General features: G+C 40.5%; 1 protein-coding gene across 1 annotated transcript in view; it reads right to left on the bottom strand.

Annotated features, from left to right (window-relative positions):
- Positions 1-14,028, bottom strand: part of LOC126109472 (protein timeless homolog) — a 505,261-nt gene that overhangs the window by 442,343 nt on the left and 48,890 nt on the right. The window contains exon 13 of the mRNA XM_049914500.1: positions 10,673-10,835. Within this exon, the coding sequence (XP_049770457.1) occupies positions 10,673-10,835 (163 nt within the window). The remainder of the gene's footprint in view (positions 1-10,672; positions 10,836-14,028) is intronic.

Below are 14,028 nucleotides of genomic sequence, written 5' to 3'. Positions count from 1 at the left end.
TAGTTACATGTAGCAGGATGTCAGAGTATAAGTATACATTTTCTTGATAGTTCCGCAAATGACCTCTTGCAGAAATGGAGTGCTGTTACCTCCTCCATTAAAATAATGTCACCTGTCAATGACACTAGAATGTAAAAGCTTGTTGACTTTTTCCAATTTTTCCACTGTTATATAGTATGGGATAATTCTGTGTATTCACAAAGAACATTCTTAGCCCAAGGAATGATTATCTGTGCTCCCTGTGGTATGAATATGCGAATATTGGCGTGGATACTTTTACGTGTCTTAGGATTCTAACACTGCCATTTCAGTGAATACAATACCCTATACTACTGGCTTTTATGGACTGTTCAAATGCTATACAGAGTGTCCCATTTATCTTGACCACCATAAATAACTGTTTGTCCAGGTGCAAATTACAAAATGTTTCACTCAAATGTTCTTTACCCGTCAGGGGGACATCCATCAGCATGATTACCTTCACTGTAGCTTTGTTTTTTAGAAAGATATGAACAGTGGTATGACTTTTTAAAATGACACACTGTATTTTTTATTTGATAATTCATTTCCTTTCCTAAAGACCTATTCAAAAATGTATCACAGTGTACCGTTCACTGAAACACAACGTTATTAATTACAAAAGACAACATTGACTTTGTGCCCGGGATCACAAACTCGTCCACAAACTCGTAACTAGAAGTTTTTCTTTGAATTATAATTTCCATCATATCCTCAAATATTGACCATTTCTCTTGGAACGTCCTGGATATCCATGAAAAAGCAACTTGAAGATTTTGGAGTGTTGTCAAGCACAAAAATATCAGAGGAGTCCACAACAATTTTGAAACAAATTTTAATTTATTATGAATTCTTTCATTTCTATGCAATTAGTTGCTTTAAAAAATGGTATTTTTATTAGAAAATTGTGATCCAATATTTGTTAAAGAACATATAAATTTGATATTAAATATATAATTCAAATAAAAGTAGAGAAAAACTGCTAGAATCGACCAGACTCACACAGTTACAAGACAGGTACGCTATGCACACAGCTGCAGGCAGCTCTGTTAACAAGGTTCAAAAGTTTTTTGCACTTAATGCACTTAACAGTCCTTGGAAATCATCAAAGGCGATTTTTTTAGAGTTATTTTAAAAAAGTGCATTGTACTGCTTTATTGTGTCACTGAACTTAAAAGTGTGAAAAAATTTGAAGACAGCTTGTCCAGAAGGACCCTGTGTAACTCTAAACAGGATAACAGATTATGAAAGAAACCAAATTAAGAAACCACTGAGTAGTAGGTACGGAGATAATGATTAAACACTGTCTTGTGTCTAATATCACTCCAAATAATGCCACAGCAAAAATTAGAAATCAGTCTTTAATCAGAAATACCATTATTTCCTGAACTCAGATATGACAGTGTGTGTCTTGCAAAAACAATCATTGATGATTTTGTCTTGTTTTGTAATCTGATGTACTATTTAGACAGTTGCATTCTTTTTTATTATGTCTCTTTTGTATTGTTGGTCTGAAGATAACAATAGTTCGGTGATTTGTAAATGGACTCTAGAACTAGTTCACTACTCATGATGGACCAGATACTTGTTCCACACCAAATTTATGTCACACAAACAGTATCACGACTACTGCTTAAAATAACTCCGTATAATATCGGTGAGAGAAAATATTTCATGTAATACCACATTCTTCCCTGTAAACCAAAACAAGAGCCCACAAGCATCCTACATTTTCAAGGCCTCTCAAATGCTTTTGATGAAAGAATAAAGTTCCAGTTTACAAACACCACAATGTCAGTTTCATTAAAAATCTTCTGACTGTACTGCCACATCATATACAACATGGTTTAAACACTTTGGAGACCTAATCCGAGCATAGCTTGAGTCACAACTTTGTGTTAAGAAGACCACACCCAGGTATAGGCCGGGCCAAGATTTTCTTGAGATGTGAGCCACCTATCATTCGAAAACTGGACTCATTCTGTATGACAACAATGTACACACATCTCACTACTTGTCCCTTAACTGATGCTGTCTTCTTTTGTCAATTTCCAGAATTATTTCAAAAGAAACTTAGCGAACGTAACAGCTGTTGTCGCGAATAGCTGAGTCAATATGATCACAGTGACGTCATATTGTGCGATGACTCACTGGGTTTCGCAGAACGTCTGTTGCATGAGCAAGAAATTTTGGAAGCTCAAAAGGAAGAAATTGCTCAGTAATTCACCTCACACTTTCTTTTTGTCAGTGTAATTCTAATAAGTTTGAAGAGTTTTTGTTTTGTTTGTTGATATTCCGGTTGCTGTTGTTGTTGTGGTCTTCAGTCCAGAGACTGGTTTGATGCAGCTCTCCACGCTACTCTATCCTGTGCAAATTGCTTCATCTCCCAGTACGTACTGCAACCTACATCCTTCTGAATCTGCATAGTGTATTCATCTCTTGGTCTCCCTCTATGATTTTTACCCTCCACGCTGCCCTCCAATACTAAATTGGTTAGCTCTTCATGCCTCAGAACATATCCAACCAACCGATCCCTTCTTCTAGTCAAGTTGTGCCACAAATTTCTCTTCTCCGCAATTCTATTCAGTACCTCCTCATTAGTTATGTGATCTACCCACCTAATCTTCAGCATTCTTCTGTAGCACCACATTTCGAAAGCTTCTATTCTCTTCTTGTCTAAACTATTTATCGCCCATGTTTCACTTCCACACATGGCTACACTACCTACAAATACTTTCAGGAACGACTTCCTGATGCTTAAATCTATACTCAATGTTAACAAATTTCTCTTCTTCAGAAACGCATTCCTTGCCATTGCCAGTCTACATTTTATATCCTCTCTACTTCGACCATCATCAGTTATTTTGCTCACCAAATACCAAAACTCCTTTAATACTTTAAGCGTCTCGTTTCCTAATATATTTCCCTCAGCATCAACCGACTTAATTCGACTACATTAAATTATCCTCGTATTCCGGTTGCTATAGGTTTATTCCCCCCCCCATGAACCATGGACCTTGCCGTTGGTGGGGAGGCTTGCGTGCCTCAGCGATACAGATAGCCGTACCGTAGGTACAACCACAATGGAGGGGTATCTGTTGAGAGGCCAGACAAACGTGTGGTTCCTGAAGAGGGGCAGCAGCCTTTTCAGTAGTTGCAAGGGCAACAGTCTGGATGATTGACTGATCTGGCCTTGTAACAATAACCAAAATGGCCTTGCTGTGCTGGTACTGCGAACGGCTGAAAGCAAGGGGAAACTACGGCCGTAATTTTTCCCGAGGGCATGCAGCTTTACTGTATGATTAAATGATGATGGCGTCCTCTTGGGTAAAATATTCCGGAGGTAAACTAGTCCCCCATTCGGATCTCCGGGCGGGGACTACTCAAGAGGATGTCGTTATCAGCAGAAAGAAAACTGGCGTTCTACGGATCGGAGCGTGGAATGTCAGATCCCTTAATCGGGCAGGTAGGTTAGAAAATTTAAAAAGGGAAATGGATAGGTTAAAGTTAGATATAGTGGGAATTAGTGAAGTTCGGTGGCAGGAGGAACAAGACTTCTGGTCAGGTGACTACAGGGTTATAAACACAAAGTCAAATAGGGGTAATGCAGGAGTAGGTTTAATAATGAATAGGAAAATAGGAATGCGGGTAAGCTACTACAAACAGCATAGTGAACGCATTATTGTGGCCAAGATAGATACGAAGCCCACACCTACTACTGTAGTACAAGTTTATATGCCAATTAGCTCTGCAGATGACGAAGAAATTGAAGAAATGTATGATGAAATAAAAGAAATTATTCAGACAGTGAAGGGAGACGAAAATTTAATAGTCATTGGTGACTGGAATTCGAGTGTAGGAAAAGGGAGAGAAGGAAACGTAGTAGGTGAATATGGATTGGGGCTAAGAAATGAAAGAGGAAGCCGCCTGGTAGAATTTTGCACAGAGCACAACTTAATCATAGCTAACACTTGGTTTAAGAATGATGATAGAAGGTTGTATACATGGAAGAACCCTGGAGACACTAAAAGGTATCAGATAGATTATATAATGGTAAGACAGAGATTTAGGAACCAGGTTTTAAATTGTAAGACATTTCCAGGGGCAGATGTGGACTGACCACAATCTATTGGTTATGACCTGTAGATTAAAACTGAAGAAACTGCAAAAAGGTGGGAACTTAAGGAGATGGGACCTGGATAAACTGAAAGAACCAGAGGTTGTACAGTGTTTCAGGGAGAGCATAAGGAAAAAATTGACAGGAATGGGGGAAAGAAATACAGTAGAAGAAGAATGGTTAGCTTTGAGGGAGGAAGTAGTGAAGGCAGCAGAGGATCAAGTAGGTAAAAAGACGAGGGCTAGTAGAAATCCTTGGGTAACAGAAGAAATATTGAATTTAATTGATGAAAGGAGAAAATATAAAAATGCAGTAAATGAAGCAGGCAAAAAGGAATACAAATGTCTCAAAAATGAGATCGACAGGAAGTGCAAAATGGCTAAGCAGGGTTGGCTAGAGGACAAATGTAAGGAGGTAGAGGCGCATATCACTAGGGGTAAGATAGATACTGCCTACAGGAAAATTAAAGAGACTTTTGGAGATAAGAGAACCACTTGTATGAACATCAAGAGCTCAGATGGAAACCCAGTTCTAAGCAAAGAAGGGAAAGCAGAAAGGTGGAAGGAGTATATAGAAGGTCTATACAAGGGCAATGCACTTGAGGACAATATTATGGAAATGGAAGAGGATGTAGATGAAGATGAAATGGGAGATACGATACTGCGTGAAGAGTTTGACAGAGCACTGAAAGGCCTGAGTCGAAACAAGGCCCCCGGAGTAGACAACATTCCATTGGAACTACTGACGGCCTTGGGAGAACCAGTCCTGACAAAACTCTACCGTCTGATGAGCAAGATGTATGAAACAGGCAAAATACCCTCAGACTTCAAGAAGAATATAATAATTCCAATACCAAAGAAAGTAGGTGTTGACAGATGTGAAAATTACCGAACAATCAGTTTAATAAGCCACAGCTGCAAAATACTAACACGAATTCTTTACAGACGAATGGAAAAACTAGTAGAAGCCGAACTCGGGGAAAATCAGTTTGGATTCCGTAGAAATACTGGAACATGTGAGGCAATACTGACCTTACGACTTATCTTAGAAGAAAGATTAAGGAAAGGCAAACCTACGTTTCTAGCATTTGTAGACTTAGAGAAGGCTTTTGACAATGTTGACTGGAATACTCTCTTTCAAATTCTAAAGGTGGCAGGGGTAAAATACAGGGAGCGAAAGGCTATTCACAATTTGTACAGAAACCAGATGGCAGTTATAAGAGACGAGGGACATGAAAGGGAAGCGGTGGTTTGGAAGGGAGTAAGACAGGGTTGTAGCCTCTCCCCGATGTTATTCAATCTGTATATTGAGCAAGCAGTAAAGGAAACGAAAGAAAAATTCGGGGTAGGTATTAAAATCCATGGAGAAGAAATAAAAACTTTGAGGTTCGCCGATGACATTGTAATTCTGTCAGAGACAGCAAAGGGCTTGGAGGAGCAGTTGAACGGAATGGATGGTGTCTTGAAGGGAGGATATAAGATGAACATCAACAAAAACAAAATGAGAATAATGGAATGTAGTCGAATTAAGTCGGGTGATGTTGAGGGTATTAGATTAGGAAATGAGACACTTAAAGTAGTAAAGGAGTTTTGCTATTTGGGGAGCAAAATAACTGATGATGGTCGAAGTAGAGAGGATATAAAATGTAGACTGGCAATGGCAAGGAAAGCGTTTCTGAAGAAGAGAAATTTGTTAACATCGAGTATAGATTTAAGTGTCAGGAAGTCATTTCTGAAAGTATTTGTATGGAGTGAAACATGGACGGTAAATAGTTTGGACAAGAAGAGAATAGAAGCTTTCGAAATGTGGTGCTACAGAAGAATGCTGAAGATTAGATGGGTAGATCACATAACTAATGAGGAAGTATTGAATAGGATTGGGGAGAAGAGAAGTTTGTGGCACAACTTGACCACAAGAAGGGATCGGTTGGTAGGACATGTTCTGAGGCATCAAGGGATCACCAATTTAGTATTGGAGGGCAGCGTGAAGAGTAAAAATCGTAGGGGGAGACCAAGAGATGAATACACTAAGCAGATTCAGAAGGTTGTAGGTTGCAGTAGGTACTGGGAGATGAAGAAGCTTGCAGAGGATAGAGTAGCATGGAGAGCTGCATCAAACCAGTCTCAGGACTGAAGACCACAACAACAACAACATAGGTTTATTTATTGATAGTTGTATTTTGATTCGCTGTTGCTATCTGACTTGTCATTTTGTCATTTGGAGATAGTAAGTACATGCTATTTCCAAGTGGAGAAATTGGAACATTTCTAACATATTCTCCTGTTTTGAGTTCAATAGAAAGATGACACATGCAGAGGCAGCCAGAAACATTTGCGCGACATATGGGGATAATGCCATTGGATAGAGCATGGCAAGAAAATGGTTTTCTCCTTTTCAGGAGTTACTCTCCCACAGTCAAGAAGACTGCGGGGTTTGATAAATATCGTCTAAATGCATCAATCCACAGTGATCCATGTCACTGTACTCCAGAGCTGGCAAATGTGATGAACCATCATCATTCCACCACCATGTGACAGTTGTGTGCAATAGGGAAGGTTCAGAAACTGGGTGTATGGGTACCACATGCTCTAAGCCAAAATCGCAAAAATCAGCGCGCGGCCATATGTGCACTTCTGCTCGCTCATCATCAATTGGCTTGTGAACAACACTGACCATTCCTATCCTGTATCATTATTGGTGATAAGAAATGGTGTCTTTATGATTACATAGGGAAAGGAAAGGAATGACTTAACAGAAACGAAGCATAATATTCTTCTCGGGTGTGCAGCCGGATCAAAACGTCATCTTGACACAATATTTCAGCAGTCCATCTGGCCGCCATCTTCCGGTGAGAGTGGTGGTACACGATCTCACCAGCGAGATCAATTGTTACGCCGGGAAAGCCTTTGTACTCACAACAGAAACAAAGCAGCAACTGAACGTACAAAGACCTGAGCATATCCACAAAAGATGATGTTATGCATCTGGTGGAACAACGACAGTGTGCTGTACTATGAATTGTTGCCCCAAAGTGTAACCAACACTGCTCATATTTATTGCCAACAACTGAGATGTCTTGCAGTTACAATCCCAGAACAACGACCGGGAAGACTGCGTGAAGTGATGGTACTCTGCGATAATGTCCACTGGTGTTCTGCTAGACTGACAAAAAAACACTATGCAGGAGTTGGGTTGGGAAACCATTATACACCCACCGTATTAACCTGACCTTGCAGCCTCAGATTTTCACCTTTTCTACTTTACATCAAACAACTGTGAAGGAATTCCCTTCTGAATGAAAACATAGTCCCCTGAACATGCCTTGACGAGTTCTCCGCCTCCTAACTGTATAATTTTGCTATCGTGGAATTGAAAAGTTACCCCAGTATTGGCAGGCTGTTGTAAGTAGAGAAGGAGAATGTGTTATTGATGAATAAAGTCTCTGTTTCCTACACCCGACATTCTTCCAAGTGATCGATGCCCAACGTGTTAATGAAAGTTATACCAGTCTCTTTATATGAAAAACAACAGCTGTTTCATCGTTTTGATACATAAACAAGTTATGTATATTGACCATACAACTTAACGCTTGTTCTTTCTCTACTGTACCCTGCTGTAGGGCTAATTTCAATATCTTCTGCAGTCTCCAAAGTTTGCTTTAAAATAGTTTACCTTCCAGCATAATCACAAACAATTTCAAAAAACAATTACCCATTTTGATCATCACCAACAATCTCCAAGTCATATGATGCACACACCAACCACTGAGAAAATTACATTGTCGATCAATGTTTGGTATGAACTGCTGCATCTGTCTCATGACTTGAATGTGGCCAATGACAACCAAAACCAGTAATTTCTGCTTGAAAGTGTGTGAGATTGTTTCAGAAAATAATTTTCAAAAGAAAAACTTGAACAATCACTAATGCCTCTAGTATGAATGAAATGTCAGTATTTCCAGTTTCCAAAATATTTAAACATAACAGCTTTTTGTCTCATTGTATTTGTTGACATCTTTAGGCAGAGGTTTGCCAGATGGGAACATGTGTAGACAGCCATAGTAATACTTCACAAAGCAGCTTGAAGAACAGTGCTAATATTCAATTCTCATTTATTTACACTACATGTGATCAATGCACGTGATTACATGAACCGGCACAGCACATCAGCAGAGTATTTTCTGTTGAAATTAGGATACGGTCAGACTCACCATTCTTATTTCATCAAATGTAAATAATGAAGCACGTAAGCAGAAAATAAAAAATCAGGTACATGTACAAATCTAATTCTACATCTACACATAACAAGCCACGTTACGGTATGTGGCAGAGGGTACTCTGTGTTCCATTGTCACTCCCCCCTTTCCCTTTTCCAGTCGCATACGGTTTGCAGGGAGAATAATTGCCGGTAAGCTTCTGCATAGGCTCAATTTTCTGTAATTTTATCTTGATGGACTATTCGCAAGATATATGTAGGAGGAAGCAATGTAATGGTTGACTCTTCTATGAATATACAATTTCAGAACTTTAACACCAGATCACACCATGATACAGAACCAATCTCTCGCAGCATCTGCCACTGGGCATATCAGAGATGCTTTTGCACTTACTGAATGTACCTGTAACAAACAGTGCTGCTTTTCTATGGGTCTTCTCTAATTCGTCTATCCGTTCTATCTGGTACGGATCCCGTACTGACAGGCAGTATTCCAGTATTGGTCGAACGAGGGTTTTGTAGGCAACTTCCTCTGTTGATGGCCTACATTTCTTGTGGATTCTTTTAGTCAACAGTCTGGCAACTGTCTTACTTGCAATTCTTTTTATGTGGTCAGTCCACTTCAAACTGCTCCATACGCATACTCTTAGATATTTTACAGAAGTAACTCCTTCCACTGATTGTTATGCAATTCTGTAACCATACACTAAACAGACTTTCCACCTACATATTCGCGATATATCACATTTGTTAATGTCGAGGGTCAGTTTCCACTCCCTGCACCGAGCATCGATCCTCTGCAGGTCTTCCTGCAGTCAGATATGCCGACTTTCAAAAGTGAAGAATCAGGAGAATTTTAGCGGTGAACTATTGTGAACTACAACACATCCCTGACGATTAAAGTTGCTGTAATTCAATACCTCTAACAACTCAGTTACATTTGCTTTATTATTTACATGTAAATACTAAATAATGGACATACCTGAGCCTTTGGACTGTATAATTTATCATTCAACATGCTGAACAACATAAATGATTAGCTCTGCAGGCTTCTTTGGATTCACACACATTCAAGTGAAGCACTATCAAGAGAACTACAGTTCGAAATTACGATCCGAGAAAACAAATTAACGTCTATCAGGTTTCTGTTTTGACATTAACACACTTTTTGCATGAATAAATCACTGTTAAATGATGACACGCTTTCATTTCATAATGCAACCCATATTTGCATTGCATCTTACATCCGTAAGACATCTTTCCCAAATTTAAATCAATTTTAAGCACCTGTTAGGCTTAGCAAATAATCTGAATAGTTTACCAGTCTGAATTTGTCTGATTACGGTAGTTACTTATTCAGTACACCCGTAGCTGACTTAGCCTTCTTCAAAAACCTTGAACTAAATTTTGCTCAAAGCACTTGCCTTTTTGAACTGATTTTAAAATTAAAAATTTCTCCAAAGACGTTTCCAGAAGCATGGACCTGAACTGAGTTTTGCTCTTTGTAACTGTGTTAAAAATTCTCTCACATTCCACATTACTATGTGGAATTGACAAAATAGCCAGCATCACCTTTGCAAGTTTATCATATTAAAGAATCCCATCAGCTGATTTCATATGACCTACCAACGCCCACTGAATATCAATTCTCTCTGCTGCCAAGTTGGTTTCTTCCAGCTGAAAGTTACAGAACTGAGAGTGGAGAATATCAACTTCTGTATCTAAGCGTTCACTTTCACTAGTCAGAATATTAGTTAACATAGTCAAGTAGCAGCTATACCTTGTCATCCACCAATATATCGAAGGATTTTCAAACAGTAAGGAGAGTATTGAAACTGCTCTGAAAATCAGGAGATCGGTCTTCTCGGTCGGGAGATCGGGAGGAAGAAGGAAAAATCAGGAGTCTCCCGTTTAAATCGGGAGAGTTGGCACGTCTGTGCAGTTCACTACAATTTTCTAGCATCGCAAAATTTCTTCACATCAAAATCCTTAAATATACATCAACAACAAAAATATTATGTGTCATTATGGCATGAGACTGAAATGGGTTTAAGTTTGTTTCAACTGACATTCAGATTCACCAATGCATTAACTCAGAGCAAAGGTACAAATCCACATCTACATGCCTTAGCCAACAAAAATAGTTCAGTTGAGTTTCAAACACAGCATCAGAGCTCTTACATGCTACAACGGTTAAGATTCATACGGTAGACTCTGCTGCAGATATTGGCAGGTACATCTTACTTACCTACATTTCTCTCTATCTATGGATTATGTACACTACGACCATCATAAAATATCTACTAAAATACAGGTACTTACTTCTGATCATCAATTTCTTTTTCTGATGCTACATCAAAAGGCACTGCCACTGGAAGTTCTGTTGTATGCTGTAGAGCTACAGACATCTGAGGCCCCAGTTCTTCGTCCCAAACCTCTGCCGGTGGTCTGGGTTCGACAGGTGGAGCCGTGACTGTCGCTGGCTCTGCAAGACAAAGAAAGCTACTTTTTAGGCCTACTTCAAATGACCATTTGTATAAAGAGGGCACACAGTTTAGTATGTTACATTACCACATGCATCAGGTAGACCATCAGAAAGCTACGAGTATAAAATCCTAAAGGAAACTGCAGACAAGGTACACTGAAGCGCCAAAGAAACTGATACACCTGCCTAACATTGTGTAGGGCCCCAGCGAGCACACGGAAGTGCCAAAACACGACGTGGCATGGACTCGAGTAATGTTTCAAATAGTGTTGGAGGGAATTGACACCATGAATCATGCAGGGCTGTCCATAAATCTGTAAGAGTAAGAAGGGTGGAGATCCCTTCTGAACAGGATGTTGGTTCAAATGGTTCAAATGGCTCTGAGCACTATGGGACTTAACATCTGAGGTCATCAGTCCCCTAGAACTTAGAACTACTTAAACCTAACTAACCTAAGGACATCACACACATCCATGTCCGAGGCAGGATTCAAACCTGCGACCGTAGCGGTCGCGTGGTTCCAGACTGAAGCGCCTAGAACCACTCGGCCACACCGGCCGGCTGAACAGGATGTTGCAAGGCATCCCAGATATGCTCAGTAATGTTAATGTCTGGGCAGTTTGGTGGCCAGCAGAAGTGTCTAAGCTCAGAAGAGAGTTCTTGCAGCCACTCTAGCAATTCTGAACATGTAGGGTGTCGCATTGTCCTGATGGAATTGCCCAAGTCCGTCAGAATGTGCAATGGACATGAATGGATGCGGGGATCAGACAGGTTGCTTACATACCTGCTACATGTCAGAGTCGTACCTAGGATTCAAACCTGCGACCGTAGCGGTCGCGTGGTTCCAGACTGAAGCGCCTAGAACCACTCGGCCACACCGGCCGGCTGAACAGGATGTTGCAAGGCATCCCAGATATGCTCAGTAATGTTAATGTCTGGGCAGTTTGGTGGCCAGCAGAAGTGTCTAAGCTCAGAAGAGAGTTCTTGCAGCCACTCTAGCAATTCTGAACATGTAGGGTGTCGCATTGTCCTGATGGAATTGCCCAAGTCCGTCAGAATGTGCAATGGACATGAATGGATGCGGGGATCAGACAGGTTGCTTACATACCTGCTACATGTCAGAGTCGTACCTAGGATTCAAACCTGCGACCGTAGCGGTCGCGTGGTTCCAGACTGAAGCGCCTAGAACCACTCGGCCACACCGGCCGGCTGAACAGGATGTTGCAAGGCATCCCAGATATGCTCAGTAATGTTAATGTCTGGGCAGTTTGGTGGCCAGCAGAAGTGTCTAAGCTCAGAAGAGAGTTCTTGCAGCCACACTAGCAATTCTGAACATGTAGGGTGTCGCATTGTCCTGATGGAATTGCCCAAGTCCGTCAGAATGTGCAATGGACATGAATGGATGCGGGGATCAGACAGGATGCTTACATACCTGCCACATGTCAGAGTCGTACCTAGATGTATCAAGGGTCCCATTTCACTCCAACTGCACACACCCCACACCATTTCAGGGTCTCAACCAGCTTGAATAGTCCCCTGCTGACATGCAGGGGTCTATGGATTCATGAGGTTGTCTCCATGCCTTCATACAATTTGAAACAAGACTCGTGCAACCAGGAAACATGTTTTCAGTCATCAACAGTCCAATGTCAGTGCTGATGGGCCTAGGAAGGCTTAAAGCTTTGTGTCGCGCAGTTATCAAGGGTACACGAGTGGGCCTTCGACTCCGAAAGCCCATATCGATGATATTTTGTTGAACTGATTGAAATCGGCAGCAATTTGCGGAAGGGTTGCACTTCTGTCATGTTGAACGATTCTCTTCACTCATCATTGGTCCTGTTCTTGCACGAACTTTTTTTGGCTGCAAAGATGTTGAAAATTTGGCGTTTCACCAGATTCTTGATATTCACGGTACACTCGCGAAATCATCGTACAGGAAAATCCCCACTTCATCGCTACCTCGAACATGCTCAGGAAAATCCTCACTTCATCGCTGCCTCGAACATGCTGTGTCCAATCACCCATGCACTGACTATAACACCACGTTCAAATTCCCTTAAATCTTGATAACCTGCCATTGTAGCAGCAGTAACCGATTTAACAACTTGTTTTCTTATACAGGTGTTGCTGACCATTGCGCCGTATTCTGTCTGTTTACATATCTCTGTATTTGCCTATACCAGTTTCTTTGGCATTTCAGTTTATATGCTTTTAATACTAGATAGCACAGTTGTGAATTTTATATGAGAAACACGTAATGAATTTCCACTCTGCAGTAGAGTGCTGATCTTAAACTTCCTGGCAGATGAAAACTGTTTGCCAGTGGCATATGTAAATGATAAGGAGTTACAATTCTCTGTGAGATGCAGTAGAGTCACACAAATGTATCAGTGATCTTCACGTTTAGCGCTGTTGCCATGCCTGGTAAACTGTGTACAGGGCATAAACAGTGTCAGATGTTGAGCGATTTCTGTGAAGGGCACAAGATGCCTCGTACATGATTGAGACAGAGTTATCAGCATTTGATAGAGTGATGCCCAACTCCCTTACATTTGTATTCCATTGTGTGAGGTATGACTAATACTGTACTTGAAAAGATTATTGCTCTTGTATGAAAATATATTGCTACTTACAACACAAGATTTTCTGATGATGCACTTCAGGTAATTTTTTGCTGCAGCCACATTGAATTTTACACCCAATGTGAAACCCATAGTTTCTATGAACACTTGTCCAGGGGTAAATTGGTAGTAACATCTTTGTGTAGACTTTCTTATCTGTATTGTTAGAATGTTGCCTAGGAATTCACTTTCTCATTGCCCCTACAAATGTTATGAGCTATTGCTACTAGGCTGAGTTTTAGGGACATCGACATGCCAGTCTCATTTATAGTGTGTTGCAGTAGTAGTGAACCTGATTTCCAGAAGAAAAGTTCTCAGTTAATGTTTGAATTTTACACTGGTAACTAATATTCACTGCACCCATATATCCTGGAAGCATGATCCATTGTGCAGATGACTTTCCAGTTTTTGTCATTAGCATAGACATTTTGTTGTCATTCATCATCATTATAGCCCCAGCTAACTAGACTAAACCAAGAGCCTCAGAATAACTATCACTCGGCTTGGGCACAGTTTTGGCTTTTCAAGATTTCTTATCATGATGCGTGCATTCCTGAGTCAGCCCTTTCTTC

The sequence above is a fragment of the Schistocerca cancellata genome, chromosome 12 (genome assembly GCF_023864275.1).
Source record: "Schistocerca cancellata isolate TAMUIC-IGC-003103 chromosome 12, iqSchCanc2.1, whole genome shotgun sequence".
Lineage (NCBI taxonomy): Eukaryota > Metazoa > Arthropoda > Insecta > Orthoptera > Acrididae > Schistocerca > Schistocerca cancellata.
This window is presented reverse-complemented; position numbering and strand designations above follow the sequence as displayed.